Source organism: Limanda limanda, chromosome 17 (assembly GCF_963576545.1).
Source record: "Limanda limanda chromosome 17, fLimLim1.1, whole genome shotgun sequence".
NCBI lineage: Eukaryota > Metazoa > Chordata > Actinopteri > Pleuronectiformes > Pleuronectidae > Limanda > Limanda limanda.
This window is the reverse complement of record NC_083652.1, coordinates 15,612,915-15,627,851: the sequence shown is the minus strand read 5'-3', so window position 1 is coordinate 15,627,851 and position 14,937 is coordinate 15,612,915. Positions and strand designations below refer to the sequence as shown.

At 43.2% G+C, this 14,937-nt stretch overlaps 1 protein-coding gene across 1 annotated transcript in view; it reads left to right on the top strand.

The window, feature by feature from the left end:
* Positions 1 to 14,937, top strand: part of cacna1ha (calcium channel, voltage-dependent, T type, alpha 1H subunit a) — a 90,951-nt gene that overhangs the window by 31,877 nt on the left and 44,137 nt on the right. The window contains exons 2-4 of the mRNA XM_061089776.1: positions 12,380 to 12,491; positions 13,987 to 14,120; positions 14,369 to 14,466. Coding sequence (XP_060945759.1) covers positions 12,380 to 12,491; positions 13,987 to 14,120; positions 14,369 to 14,466 — 344 coding nt within the window. The remainder of the gene's footprint in view (positions 1 to 12,379; positions 12,492 to 13,986; positions 14,121 to 14,368; positions 14,467 to 14,937) is intronic.

Below are 14,937 nucleotides of genomic sequence, written 5' to 3'. Positions count from 1 at the left end.
TGCAGTAGAAAGAAAAAAATGTGAGAACAACTAAATATTCAGTTTCTTGCTGCTTAAAATGGGCAAAGCAGAGTCCAACTCTGTTTATCTGTTGTTTTCAGCTTATTCTTCTTCAATTAAACGATTGTCAGAACCTTGTTGTGTCAGATTCTGGCTCTTTTTAATCGCTTGTCTTTGAATAACCTTCCTTTGACTAAATTGGTGTTGCCCGTCATTCTTGTTCGGTAGCAACTGGTGCAGAACAAAAATCCTCTGTTATTCTTGTGGAATATTAACCATCTCGTCTTTTAGTGACTGAAAACTGGTGTTGTTGCAACGTGTGTATTACAACCAGTGCTCAAAACCAGCAGCCAAATCATGTGTATGAAGCGTTTTTGTGTGCAAACTATATACTTTAAAGCCATAAAACTGCTAATTCATAAATTAACATGCTGATAGGTCATGTGCACAAATTATCCAGAGTTTTGGCCTCATGTTTCCAAGGTTGAATCCCAACAAATCAAACCTGTCCGGGAAAGTGAGTTTCTTTCCTTTTACGGCAGAAGTTTCCCCTTTAATCATCATCAATACTTTCTGTTCACCAAAGTCTCCACAATTAACTCACTGATGTTTCACATTAAATCAAATCAGACCCAGTCCAACATATTTTTCTCACTGGTTCCAAAATTTCTAAGGGAAATATTATTAAGAGAACTTCCTCTTCATCCTTGGAGACTAAAAACATAATTAAATAGAGATTCTTCGGTTTAATCTCGATTAACCTTCATTTTCCAACTGTAAACATGCAAGATAGCCATGTAAATGTTGTTCAATCTGTTTGACCTTATATGGTGGGATATAGTTATCGTTTGATGGAGAAACCCTGTGTTGGAGGAATATGGTGGAAGGTAGATCGAAGCAGCCGGCTCGTCGCAGCAATGCTCAGTGAGAGCTTGATACCTCTTTCCTTTTAAGTACGTAAAAAGCAAAGGCTAAATGCCAGATGTGTAACTCACACTGATTTGGTTCTGCAGCGCAATGTTCCACAGCGATTATCTTCAGCGCTAATGCAACATAGAAGTGAGATAAAAACCTGAAGGGTAGCGCCTTATATAATAGTCACTCGTGAAGATAATGTTCCCGGCCGTTACAGCCTGTATAGCCTGCTATTTAATCAGGTGAGCTCACAGAGGAGGCTGCCAAGATTCACCGCACACACATAAACACACACACTGGTCCACAGAGAGACTTCACATGGATACACACAAGGTTTAAACACAGATGTAACACTGAATTCTTGAATGCATCCACATATTAACACATATTTGGAAGCTTGGAGACCTGGTTTATTTTTATGTTTTTGTATTTATTAATGAGTCCATGTGTTCTTCTTTTGTGTGTGAGTGTGTGAGAGAGCCGTGCTCATTCATGTTGAAATTGTTGTCATTTTATGTGTGTCCATTTACCTATACATGTGTGAATAGAAATGTGTGTGGGTGTGTGTGCAGCTCGTGGCTTTGGGCCGTGTCCAGATGTCCATATGCTGCCAAGCAGGACAGGGCATATGGCCATCTGGTGGAAGATAGAAATACAACCAACAATCTTTGACCCTTTGATTTGGTCTCAGTAACGGATCCTGTTTGTGCTGCACGATGCTCATTTGTCGCCTACTTTCACTTCATTGCCGTGTAGGTGGAGTCATTACAGGGATTCCTTTGTTTTCCAAAGGAGAGAATGAAAGAAACTTCCTCCCTTGTAGATGTTTGACGAGAATTACAGAATGACATTAGCATGTTCTGCTTTCATTCTAAAATTGCCAACCCTAATGCGGGACAGATGATGCATGATGGGAAGCTTGTGAAATCCAACGGTGTATGTTATGGCCCTCTATAAACTCCTGGACAGAACAACATAATAAAAGCCAGGAAGCAGCTCTGGCATTTGTCTCTGGTGTCAGTCTGTTGAAGCCGCTTGGACATTCAGGTCTCTGAGTTTTTTGGGGGATTTCACTGAACACAGACTCTCAGACAGTCCACTGTTGTCATTGATCACTTTATGTTCATTAGATGTGTGTGTGTGTGTGTGTGTGTGTGTGTGCGTGTGTGTGTGTGTGTGTGCAACCTGTCACTACATTTACTAGAAAGAAAATCTACTTCTATTATTAGTTTTGGAGGAGCTGTACTTTAAATGCCACTGCTATATAGTCCCACATATTTCTGTCTCTTTTAGTTCTCCTCTTTATCTCCTTCCTTCCCTTTAAGCCACCGACTCCGTCTCCACCTCATATTTGTCCCTGTGCCCCAGCAAACAGTTTAGCAGTCAGCAATCTGATCTATGAAACACACTAAAGCAGTTAGGATTATAGTGTGGGGTCAGCACTATGTTCCTCTGGAGAGCCATGAGGCTCTGAAGCAAGCAGTTGAGCAGAGCACCGAACGCACTGGCGCACATTAACCGGACAATGGCAGCAGCTCGTTTTTCAATACATCACAAACCGACCGGCCCCCGCGTTTAATTAGCAGCAGGAGAGATCAGCGTTCGATTCATCAGGAAGTTTAACACGTCACTTAAATAGGATTAATGGAGGAGAACACGTTGAGGGTGGGGCTAAACTCGTACTGAATGGATTATACTTGGATTATATAGAATGTATTGGTTATGCGTGAATTGGCATGCAGTGGCAGAGGAAGGGAAATGAGAGGGAGGTGCCCCCCCCCCACTCCTCCTCTCTCTCTCTCTCTCCCTTGACAATATGGAGCGTGAGACTAGAGGAGGAGGAGGAGAAGAAAGTGGAGGAGGAAGAGTGAAGGAATGGAGGGACGACTTGAAAGAGGGAAGAAAACACAGAGGAAACAATCGAAGAAAATGTAAACACAGCGTCCGAAATGCTGACAAAGGACAGAGAACACTCCACCTTCCTGTCCTCTGTTTCTCTCTGTGGACACTTCTCTGGATTCCTCGGACTGCAGTCGGTTACTTAGCAACCAGAATCCCGTCGAAACTGTGTCAGAGAGAGAGAGAGATAAGGAGAGAGAGAGAGATAGAGAGAGAGAGAGCGAGCTGTAATCAACCAACAATATCATTTACACAGGCTGACAGGAATCCATTTATACACAGAGGAAACGCCTCGTACAACAGAAATAATGACGTCGTTATGCTATATTTTACTTTAATGTCATTTTCTATGGGAGTTCCACGAAAGGCCCCGAACCAGCAATGCTCGTTTTTCTCTTTCCCTTAAACCAATTAGATCTCATAGAGTATTTAAATTGGTTTAATTTAATTTAATTTCCTTCCTGACCCATCTCTCCACAAAGTTTTGCTCCTCATCCATCCAGTAGCTTTGGTGGAATGCTGCTTATAGTCAAACAAGCCGACCAACAGACGGACAGGGGTGAAAACATAACCTCCTCAGTGGGGAGATCAGGTGACTCATCACTGCATAATAATAGCATCTCTCCTCTGGAGCAGTTTTTTGTCAACTCTCGGAAAAAATAACCCTGGTGAGAGTGATTTAATATTTTTAACAGAGAGAGCGTGCATCATAAAGTGGGGTCATGGTGCTGCAACGATCCGGTGGTAAACAGGCTGGGAGGAGAGTAAGTAATGATGCATTTGAGATGCATTGTGGGATATTTAGGATCCAGTGTTTTTTTGGAGGTTGAGCCCAGAGTTGAACCTAAAGCTGTTTTGACATTTCAGCCGTTTCCTGCTTCCTTTATTGTCGTGGAATAATAAACTGCTTTGATTCATCTCCTAAACGTGACTTTTATGCAGTGTAACTCAAACTGGAGGAAGTAGTGTGTTAGTATAGGGCAATTTATTTATGATAAGATAAACGTGTAACATCCTCCATGTTATCCAGGGTTATTAATACCGACTTTACATGACTCTATAATGTGCTATTACATGTAGAGGAGCCATTACCTCAAGGTCAGGCTGAACATCTGAACTATGCCAGGCACGTTTGGTAGCCTGTGTGTGTGTGTGTGTGTGTGTGTGTGTGTGTGTGTGTGTGTGTGTGTGTGTGTGTGTGTGTGTGTGTGTGTGTCAGTGTGTGTGTGTGTGTTCTTGTTCGTGTTCGTTCGAGGAAGAACAGGTTTAAGTCCAGGCTCCACCTTATGCAGCTGCTCTATTTAAGGCTCTTTGTATCTCTCACTCTTTTTCTCCCCCTCTTTCCTCCTCTACACCCCATGACACACACTGAACACACACACACACACATACACACACACACACACACACACACATGTGCACATGACGGGACAGATGCCACAGTAAAAGAGAATCTCACCTTGGGACGCCTTTAGTTCAGGTGTGTTACATGTCGGGAATGTTTCAGTCCAGTGCACCATCTGCACGTCGCAGCACAGCAGAGAACAAACACTTTTCTGAAGTATTGCCATTGTTTTTTTTTTCTACATTTAACCATGAACAAAAACGAAACAAAAAACACCATCAGCGTGGAAGATTAAAAAGGCTGCGGAAAAAAAGTGGGAGATGAAAGAGCACACAGCAAAGAGACTGCAACAGGAAGTCGGAGGGAATCCTGGTGTAAATGCGTCACCGCTGCCTCGGCCTCCTCTCGGGGGCGTTGGAGGAGGCGGGATGGAGAGATGCAAGGATGGAGAAATGCAGGGATGGAGAGATGCAGGGATGGAGAGATGAAAGCAGGAACAGGGAGAACGGGGAGAGAGGAGCGAGTGCAGGGACAGCGCTGATTTATGAGATTCTGTTCCTGAATCGTGCCGTCTTCAGGGACTTTAATGAGATGAACTGATCTGGACTGTGCACACACACACACACACACACACACACACACACACACACACACACACACACTCAAGCTGTAGACACATGCGGCTCTGCAACGAGTCATTCTGTTGGCAAAAGCCTTAAAGAAGTGATCACAGCAGGGGAGATGTCTTTTTTATCTTTGAGGTAATGGTCAAGAGAGAGAGAGAGAGAGAGATTGCGTGTGTGTGTGTGTGGGTGCGTCTGTTTTCTGTGGCAGATGGTGAAATAAATGAACAATCATCCCAATCAAACACGACTTGGAATCCGGATAGGAGGCGCTGCCACATGGACAGAGTGAGACACAGTGCTAGGAGGTTGAGAGGAAGAGTAGAAGCAAAGATGGAGAAGGACGGAGATGTGAGGCTGGTCAGGAGAACCACGACCTGGGGAAGGAAGAGCAGGTTTTGGTCAGAGCGGCGATTCATGGAGAAAGTTTTTGAGAGGAGTGAAATGTGGTTAAACAGGAGGAGAAGACAGCTGAGGGGGAGCAGAGCTCATTAACAGTAACTGGAGGAGAGGAGCAGAGAGGAACTAACAGCCTGTGAGGGTCTGTGCGCTGACGCCAGCAGCTGGAGAAGATCTGAATCCAACACGACCATCGGAGCTGCTGGTTGGTCCAAGCTACTCTAAGGGTTCTGCACAGACGAATCAGAGAAAAGTGTCTGAACAGTGTCTGCAAGTCGTTCAGTGGATGACACGACAAATACAAACCACATTTGAGTTATTGGCCGATTAAGATATAAAAAATACATTTATGTTTTATGAGATAATATATTAAGAGAGTGACCGTCCTCTAACCAGAAGGTCAGCGGCTCAAATCCCATCCCGTGCTGAATGTCCTTGGGCCAGGAGCTGACCCCTGAATGGCCCCCCCCCATATAAATTTAATGCATTAAGTGGAATTCGCTTTGGATAAAAGCCTCAGCTAAATGACATGTAATGTAATGGGATGTGATTTTTACCATTAAGGTAGTTATCTCACGTCTCTGTTCTGGGGGAGGGATCCCTCCACTGTGTGAGGTTTATTAGAGTGTTGTACGGTTAAAATAAATATACAATGATAGTAAAATAAGTAATTTTTGGCAGTTTTAAACCACATTCCTTAAAAGTCACGTTCATACATAACTGCTGTGCTTTAGCAATGTTGTTTTGCAGGACACATAATTTTTCATCAACTTATCGAGGACGACTTTCTATTGAACACATTTTAATTAATTTTTCAATGAATCTTGAACACATCCTTCTATATATGATGTAAAAATACATATGGATCTCTATGGTGAGTCACAGTGAGATGTAGAATCACCTGTTTTCACTGCTCACTTACTTAATTCAACTCCAGCGCTTTGTATACTGTACATTACTTACGCCTCGGGTGTGAGTCACTCATAAAAGACACACTATCAGCCTAAAGGCCTCTGATAATGTGTTTCCTTCTTTAAGTGGGTGAACATTTTCCACACAGATGTCGTGTGTACATGACGATCACAGGATCATCATGTACATGTTTGGCGTAGGACAGAGACTCCCGCCTGCTTCCTCTCGAGAGGAACCTGCAGCAGGTTGGGGTATCGCAGGACAAGATCATGGATGTTGTGCTTTTGGTCTTGGTTTCTGAATCGTTACCATTCTAGTAAAACAAAACAAAACAAATCCCACTCTTTCCATGAACTTAACCAAGTGTCTAAGTCGCCAAAAACTAACAAACGGAGCATGAACCCTGGTGTCTGCTGACTTAAATCCTCTGCTACAAACAGCCAAATTCAACTGTCCCACCACCACTCATGACTTGTGTGCAGTATTTGAGAGAATGTATCCCATTGTCAGTCAGGCTCTACGATACCAGCTGGTGCAAAGTAATATTATACAAAGCAGATTCGGAACGGACGAAGGACGCTGTAGCCCAAAGTGTTCGGCTCATCGTAACAAGCAACACAAATACGTGAACTCGCTGCCCCCCCCCCCCCCCCCTCCGAACACGCTGCTAAGAGAACGTGATTAGGTTATTACATCTGACGGGATTGAGTTTGCTCTCCTCTAATGAAAGAGGGATGGACTGGAGCATGAAAAACGAGGACGTGTCTGCAGAGAAATGGATTGCGAGAAGAGGGTGGACGGAAGAGCACGGGTGGGGGGGGGGTGCTGATATAAAGAGACAGAGGGTAAAGGCTAAGAGGAGAGGCTGAGGAGGGAAGGAGAGAGGGAAAGGGTGAAGGTGAGAGTCAAGGAAACGTGGGATAAGGGAGGCAGGAGAAGGGTGTTGAGAAAAAAAAGCTTCATTACCCCCGGAGCACTTTAAAGATTCCTTTGCACCAAAGGACGCTTCTTCCTCAGTATCTCTACATTTGTGTGAATGGATGCACAGATTTCCCCTGAGTGCGGCAACCGGTCACCGACCAGAACCTCCCACACTAATTCCCTCTCGGCCCACATTCAGCGGACGGAGGCAAACAAGGCAAAACAGACAGGTTTTTTATTTTATGTGCTCGGATGAGAAATTTCATCCAAAGCGAGAGAGTGACAGCCAGTGAGAGCTGCAGGTGGGAACCACCAAGCTCCGTAGATCGTGACCAATTTGTTTTAAATGCGAGATTTCCTGGAGAAAAAAGATGGTGGTTGGGACAAAGTGAAGGAATAGGCCGAGTGCTTCGCGTAAATCAAACCTGTGTGAGCACGCGGTCAGAAAGGAGAAAGAAATCAACTCTCTGAAACAAAGGGAAGTTTGAGATCTGTAATCAGACGAGTCGAGCTAAATTCGTGGCTTATCGCAGAGCAAAGAGAACTAAGCCGAGCAGCAGATAGACGGATGAGTTCGGCTTCAGCTCCTCTTTAACACATATGGACCGATGGAGACTCCTCACAGGCAGAGCAGAGGAGGAGGGATGAAGGAAAGGGGGAGGAAGGAGGGAAACAAAGAGCCAATGCAGTCTTAAGTGAGTTAGTTTGCACTGAGTGATCCCTGCTCCTCCGCTGTTTACTGCACCCTCCTGCCCCCCCCCCCTCTGTGCTCTCTGCAGCCAGCTCACACGCTGACGCTGACTCTGACAGCTCATCTGAAGTGGGCTTGATTCTCTGTGTGCCGCCAGATCTCTCCAGTGTATTCATGCTTGTGTGCATCCGTGTGCGCCTAATGGGTTGTGTAGGGAAATTGTTGTCTTACATCAGCGGGCCGTGTGTGTCTAAATATATATGTGTGTGTGTGTGTGAGAGAGAGAGAGACAGAGAGAACACAAAGCTCTCTTCATCATGCAAACGTGCAGTGCTGCTGTTTCTTTCATGTTCGATTGTGGGAAAAAAACACAAACTGCGAACTCTCCTGCTCCCTAAGTACACATGTGTGTACAAGTAGGATTCATTAGTAATTGTGTGTATGTTCACTTAGTGCCTCTGTGTGTAAGTGTTATCACATTCGCTGTAGGTGCGAGACTTTGCTATGACAGAGTGTGGAACAAATTTCACAGGCTCTCAAAAAATGCATTGTACAGTTTGCGTGTTGTTTACCTTGTGTTGTTCCGTATTCACACAGCGGATGATGAAGATAAACATAGAGCCATTCATTAACCACTATACAGGAATACATGGATGTTATAGATGCTTCATATCTGTCTTTTCAACCCAGAAAGTTGCATACAGTTTATAGTTGGTGCATAGACCTGTACAGCATGGGATATGGTGCCAACTTAAGATTACTGTGGTTCTACTGGAGGAGGTGAGAGACATTGAGAACCATTGAACAAGTCTGTAAAAAGTAATTTCAACCCCCCTGGTGGTTTAATTCTAGCAAAAGAGGAATTACAGATGAAGTGTCTAACTCCTGCGGTGTCGAGTCTGCAGTCACTCGCTGATATCTGTGACAAATCCGTCTGAACTTCCAGCAACTGCTTCACAATTAAGGTTTTTACAGGAGATGAAGAGATAAATATAGTGACTGTCATTGGAAATCGTTTTGTTTCTAAGGGGTCAACAAAATGATGTTTCGTTGTGTTACTAGATCTGTGTTTACTAACCAGAATGAAGGCAAAGATAATGTAGATACAAGCGCTGCTATCTTGTGCATTTGGAGCCAGAGTCTGTGCTGTGGTGTTTGGGGGGTGGAGCCACAGAACCAAGGTCAGGTTGAGGGACACGCTGGACCACACCCTGTTTTTTTATATCACAACCCATTGGTACAGAGTCAACACAGTATTACAGCTTCACTGGGTAAGAGGATTCTTAGGTTTCTTTTATAAAAAAATTGGTGATAAATGTTCATATTAAATTCCCAATGATACTTATGAAACCATTGTGACACGACACAGAGCTAGTTTGATTGCTCAAAGTGCTGAGGCATAAATTGACCTTAACAAGTGAGACCAGGAGTGTTCTGGGCAGGCCTGGATTTGTCACTGCGGGGGGGAGGGAGGAAAACAGACCACTGTGCACTTGATCTTGCCTATAGCAGCATTACCTCACCATTTGTGCTTGTGTGTGTATGTGTGTGCGTGTGTGTGTGTGTGTGTGTGTGTGTGTGTGTGTGTGCGTGTGTGTGTGTGTGTGTGTGTGCATGAGGAAGAAGCCAAACATTGGGATCGTTTTCTGTTAACTCAGAATCTGTGTGTACGCTGAGCTCCATTTGCAGAGAAATCCTGGATTGACTTCTGGGACTTACACATAAACACTTGTGTGTATGCATGCTTACATCCGTGTGTGTGTGTTTGTGTGTGTGGGTGTTTGTGTTTGTGTGCGTGCGTGTGTGTGTGTGTGTGTGTGGGTGTGCTGAAGACAGAAGGGGGCTCAGGAGGTGTTGACTGTGGAGATTAAAGAGGAATTAGAGAAAGCAGGGACGCAGGGAGCAACAAGAGAGAGAGATCCTCTGAATATTCAAATTTCTCATTTTAATGCTGCTGCAGATTAGTGCATCTTTCATCTGTGAAGGAAGGGTCGACCTTACAGCGCTTGTGTGTGTGTGTGTGTCTGTTTGAAGCATGTACAGCGACACACTGGCTCAAGGCATTTTCCTCATGATTGAAAGTGTGTTTTTGTTTTTTGTATTAATACTCACAACAAAGCATTATAACTTAACACAGTGTTTTATTGCTTACTCCCCTGAGGGCATCGTAACACATGTTTTACACAGATGCAGCCACTGAATACACCTCTAGCGCATTTGTCGACTGGATAGGTAGAAAACAAACAACAGCCCTAATGTCTCCCTGTGCGAACACATCTTCTGAACTGCACTTACAAACATGCCCCTGGTTTCTGTGTCTCCAGAGGACAATCCGCAGGGTTTGCATTCTTTCTGCCTCCCACAGTATAATTGCTTCTTAAATATCCAGCTGTTGCATACCAGTGCAATGGGAGCTGGGTGCACTGTCTGAGATAATATGTGTTCCCCAAGAGGCAGCCCAGTTTCCCCTCAATACATGATACCATCTCATCAGATTGTGAGAAGAGGGGGATAAATGTCGAATAATTTGTGCAAGTATGTGAGATTCAGTGATAGTTCTGTGCTTGGATGAGTGCTGCAGCCCTGGATCCACAATATCTGCTTATAAATACACAGTTACGCCTTAATTTATCCAGATATCTCATATTTCCGTTGACTCACTAACTTCCCTCACAGTGCACAGAGGAAAGCGGGGAGAATAAAAACATGTGGCATTTGGTCAGAGTCCATTGCACATTTGTCACATTTGTCACGTTATATTACGTATATATTTTATTTTCTATTTTAAATTTTTGATATTCTATTTCATTGTTATTCTATTTTATTCTTTTTTATTCTATTTTATACTATTTCTATTTTTATTTTATTTTTTTGGGGGTGAAATTACTGACCATTGCTTAAAGAGAGTGTGTGACCCAAGCATTTCATTGACAGTGACTACTTCATGTTATCTCTGTTCATTTGACAATAAAAAATCTTGAATCTTGAATCTTGAATCTTGTTTGGTTAATTAGCCGGTTTGACATCGTGGCAGCCAGGGCTCATGAAATCCTCTGTCAGGTCTGCCGCAGCAGCCAAATTATGTGTTGGAGGGAGAAGAGCAGAGGCTGTCGTGGATTTTTGTTTCCGAAAATGGGGGTTAGGACAAAGGGAATGTGGTAAACTGGATGTATTCCACTTATCAGTCCTGTATGATCGGATGAATCAGATATCAGCACTCGTAAAAATCTGCGGTTGGTGAATTCAAGCTGGAGCTAGTCACAATCGGTTAAGGAAAAAAAGTTTTATTTCAAACTTTTCCGCTGATACCAACTTCTGTGCTGGCGTTTTTTCCAATTGTGTGTGTGTGTGTGTGTGAATGCAATTGAATGTAATCTGCTTATGGTGTGTTGTAGTTGTGAGTCTATATGTATGTCTCTCTGCATGAATAATGTAGAAGTCATTGGTCACCATTTGTTTTCTGCTTTACCTCCCTTTCTAATTAGAACACGGCTTTCCTCTGGAGACTTCAGTACGGTGTGTGTGTGTGTGTGCGTGTGTGCGTGTGTGCGTGTGTGCGTGTGTGCGTGTGTGCGTGTGTGTCAGGGACAGGAGCCAAAGTAAAACAGAAAAAGCAGCATCAGTTCCTTTTTAGTCGAGGAGTCGTTCTTTCGTTCCTGCTGTTGTTCGTCTTATCCCTCATCCTTTCTCTTTTTCTCTTGGATTTGCTGATATTAATATTGTGTAATATTTTTTCTCACTACGATGATATGTCCATATTCATCTTAGCACTTTACTTGAGTGTCTGAAGCCTGGTTTGATTAATGGCGTTTCATTATCTCTCCGTGTTCCTGCAGTGAGGCACCAACGATGCCACAGGACTCCATCCACTCATGAGCGTGTTAGAAACTGAAAGAAAGGAAAGAAAGAATAAAATAAACCTTGTCCAAAATGGATAAAATAAAGTGCTTTTATATGCTCTAGAAATTATGTTCAGACATCATCTTCACTTATGAAGATACTTTCTGTTTCTCTTTTCTTGTCTTTCAACTAATGGCCACAAACATGTCGGATTTCGATTCCCTATCCGTCGTTGTGATACTCCAGCCTGGTTTCTCGAGGATGCACTTCTGTCATTAATCTGCATTAGCAAACACTACAGCAGGATACTCAGTAGACATGGAGCCATTAAAATCCATTAAAAAAATGTTTATTTGTGAAATTGTAGAGAGGCCTGTAATTCAGACCAGCAGCCAGGGCCCACTTGGTCATTACTTGACCCATTAAGCACATTAGGCTGAAACAAAACTTCCTGTCAACATCCAAAGTGTGTTTCTGTGGCTTTTGTTTGCTCACATTATTTATCGGAAACTTTGATTCTAGTTTAGTTGTATAAACAGTCGTTTGCATGATCGTCAAAACTGTCTGAATTTGTCTTTATCCCTTTATGTCTTGGATTGAACATCATATTTTAGTCTGGAGCTCAGATTATTGCTGCCTCCCTCTGTGAGCTTCCTCCAGCTTTTCACCTGATCACGCTGCTCATTGAATGTCACCCATGGATTAAAAAGTTTACATTAAGCTTTCCTTATTTGCTGTACTTCCTTTGGGTTAACTAAGTAAACCTCTTCTCTTGTGTCGTTGCTGGTTTGAAATCCCATCCATGTACGTTTCTACCTTAACTCCCTCGTGCACGTGGTTCGAGCACGTGTCCATGCTGGTGATCCTGCTCAACTGTGTGACTCTGGGGATGTTCCAGCCCTGTGAAGATGTCCTCTGCCAGGCCGAGTGGTGCCGCATCCTCCAGGTCAGTGTCATGTTCTCACCTCTCATAGTGAGGGATAGATTTGGTCACAGTAACGCAGCAGGAAACACAGGATCTAGAAATGTCCTCTTACAGTTTCCAAATGCTTCATATAGACCAAGTTTATCTAGATCAGAGGTCTTCAACAGGGGGTCCGCAGAGGTACTGCAGGGGGGTCGCGAAATTGTTTATATTTTTTAAATTAAAATTTTTGTTTCGACAAATTTAAATGTATTTAAATACACATTAACATGAATCCAACATATTGTAGCGAGCGGATAAATGGAGGCAGAAGTCGCACGTTTCATTCAGCGACACACAATAAAAACATGAATATATGAACCTGTGTATTATTTGAATAGCTTAGTATTGAATGTACAATAATAGGGTAGCTATGTTTAATATAAAACACAATTTTTACCAATATATATAGTAGGGGCTCCGTCTCTCCATCAGTTTGAGGTCCTTGACCTGAAAAACGTTGAAGACCCCTGATCTGGATTATACCTAGAAAAGTTTATGAAGGTCCCACATGGGCCATAGCCAGATATGGTTTGATCATTTAAATGTTTATTTTTATTACTTATTCAACGTTGAGAGTCAGACAGGAATTCCAGAGAACGTCTGCACAGTGGAGTCCAGACTGTCTCTGGAGTTTTCCTTTACATATGCAGAGCGCAGCAGGAGACTCTCCGTTCAGATCTGTTTACAACACTGAAATCTCTGAAGCGTTCAGGGGCGAAGGCTGGCACAGCATGCCGGAGATGTGTTTACAACACGTCGGCACTGTCGCTATCACCGAAAGAGCTCGAATTCTAAGTTTAAATCTTATTTGACATCCTCTCTTTCACTATTTGTATTTATTTTGTGTATTGTATTTGTACAAGACATTGTCCAGAGTTTTTATTATGGGGTCTGGCAGGAGAAACTAAGGAGAAAGTCCAGAGCCTCTGAGCCTGTGTGTTCTCACAAGTGTTCAACAAGTCATTTCCAATTTCAGCGTCCTGTACAAATATGTACACAGACTAAAATATGCACTAATAATAAGTTAAATAATTTCGCATCCAGTTTTAGTTTCATGTGAATTGACCGAGACAAAAATAAGACAATAAAGTCCATTTGTTAAATTAACGGTAATATTGTCTTCGCTTTCTCATTTGATTCAAGACTTTTTTGTAGAGTCTTGTTGATTCTCGGCTCACGTTCATGTGCTCATTATATTCAAATACAGATGTTCTTTTTTGCCGTGGTAGATTTCTAATTAATGGAGACATAGCCATAACCAGAGCTATTCCCTGCTGGGATGAAACTAACTAATGGAGACAAGAACGCTCTCAGACAACCTCCACTTGCACTCGCACAGTTTCTTTCCTAATGTGACTGCGGTGATGAGGAAACTAGAAAACGACGGGAACACTCTCTGTCGGCAGGAAGTTAACTTTCTCTGATGGAACATGAATTCTGACTGTGTTTGTTTTTTCCCTTCGCGTGTGACCAGGTGTTGGACGACTGCATCTTCGCTTTCTTTGCCGTGGAAATGGTCATCAAGATGGTGGCCCTGGGAATCTTCGGCACCAATTGTTACCTTGGTGACAAGTGGAACCAGCTTGACTTCGTCATTGTCATGGCAGGGTTCGTATCTCCCACATTGCTTTGTTGACTCACTCCCACAAGTCATCTGCAGCGAGATAATAGCCGTCTGCTTAGCATAAATAAACCATTTCATTTCTCCCGGTTTCCCTGATGAAAAACAGGAATGAAACAGAAGCAAACGAATAATCACACGTGCACACACACACTCATGCAGGAGAGCACTACACGTGTGTGTTTGTGTGTGTGTGTGTGTGAATAATAACATCTCTGACTTCCTCTGACTCCAGGGTGATGGAATACTCTCTGGATGGTCACAACGCCAGTCTGTCAGCCATCCGTACCGTCCGAGTGCTCAGGCCACTGCGGGCGATCAACAGAGTTCCAAGTAAGTCCATGTTGTGCAGTATTTGATTTTCCACCTGATCAGTGAAGAGCATGTGCAAACCCACTTTATTTTCCTGAGATGATTTCTTTTTTGTTGGTTTATGATCCTCAAATGTTTTTATTCTGATGATTTAATTAAACCGCGTCAGTGCATGAACCGATTCTGATGGTTTTAAGTTTGACTCGTCTTCTCCTGATGAGGAAGAGCAGCTCCGGATCGTCAGTGATGCAAAACCTGCAGGATCTTCAGCTGTATCCCAGCAGAAAGATCACGATGCTCTTCCTCATCGGTAGAAAGGGATTAAATATCAAGATTTGCAGAAGCAGCCCAGCATACCAGAGTGTCTCTACACTGGTCTGTGGACACACCATGGAAGATCAGGGAATTATTGAGTTATGTGACAAAGATTGTGGAAAATGGAAAGCTAACAATTAAGTGTGGAGCATTGTTTTATGTTGTACTTCCTTTTGT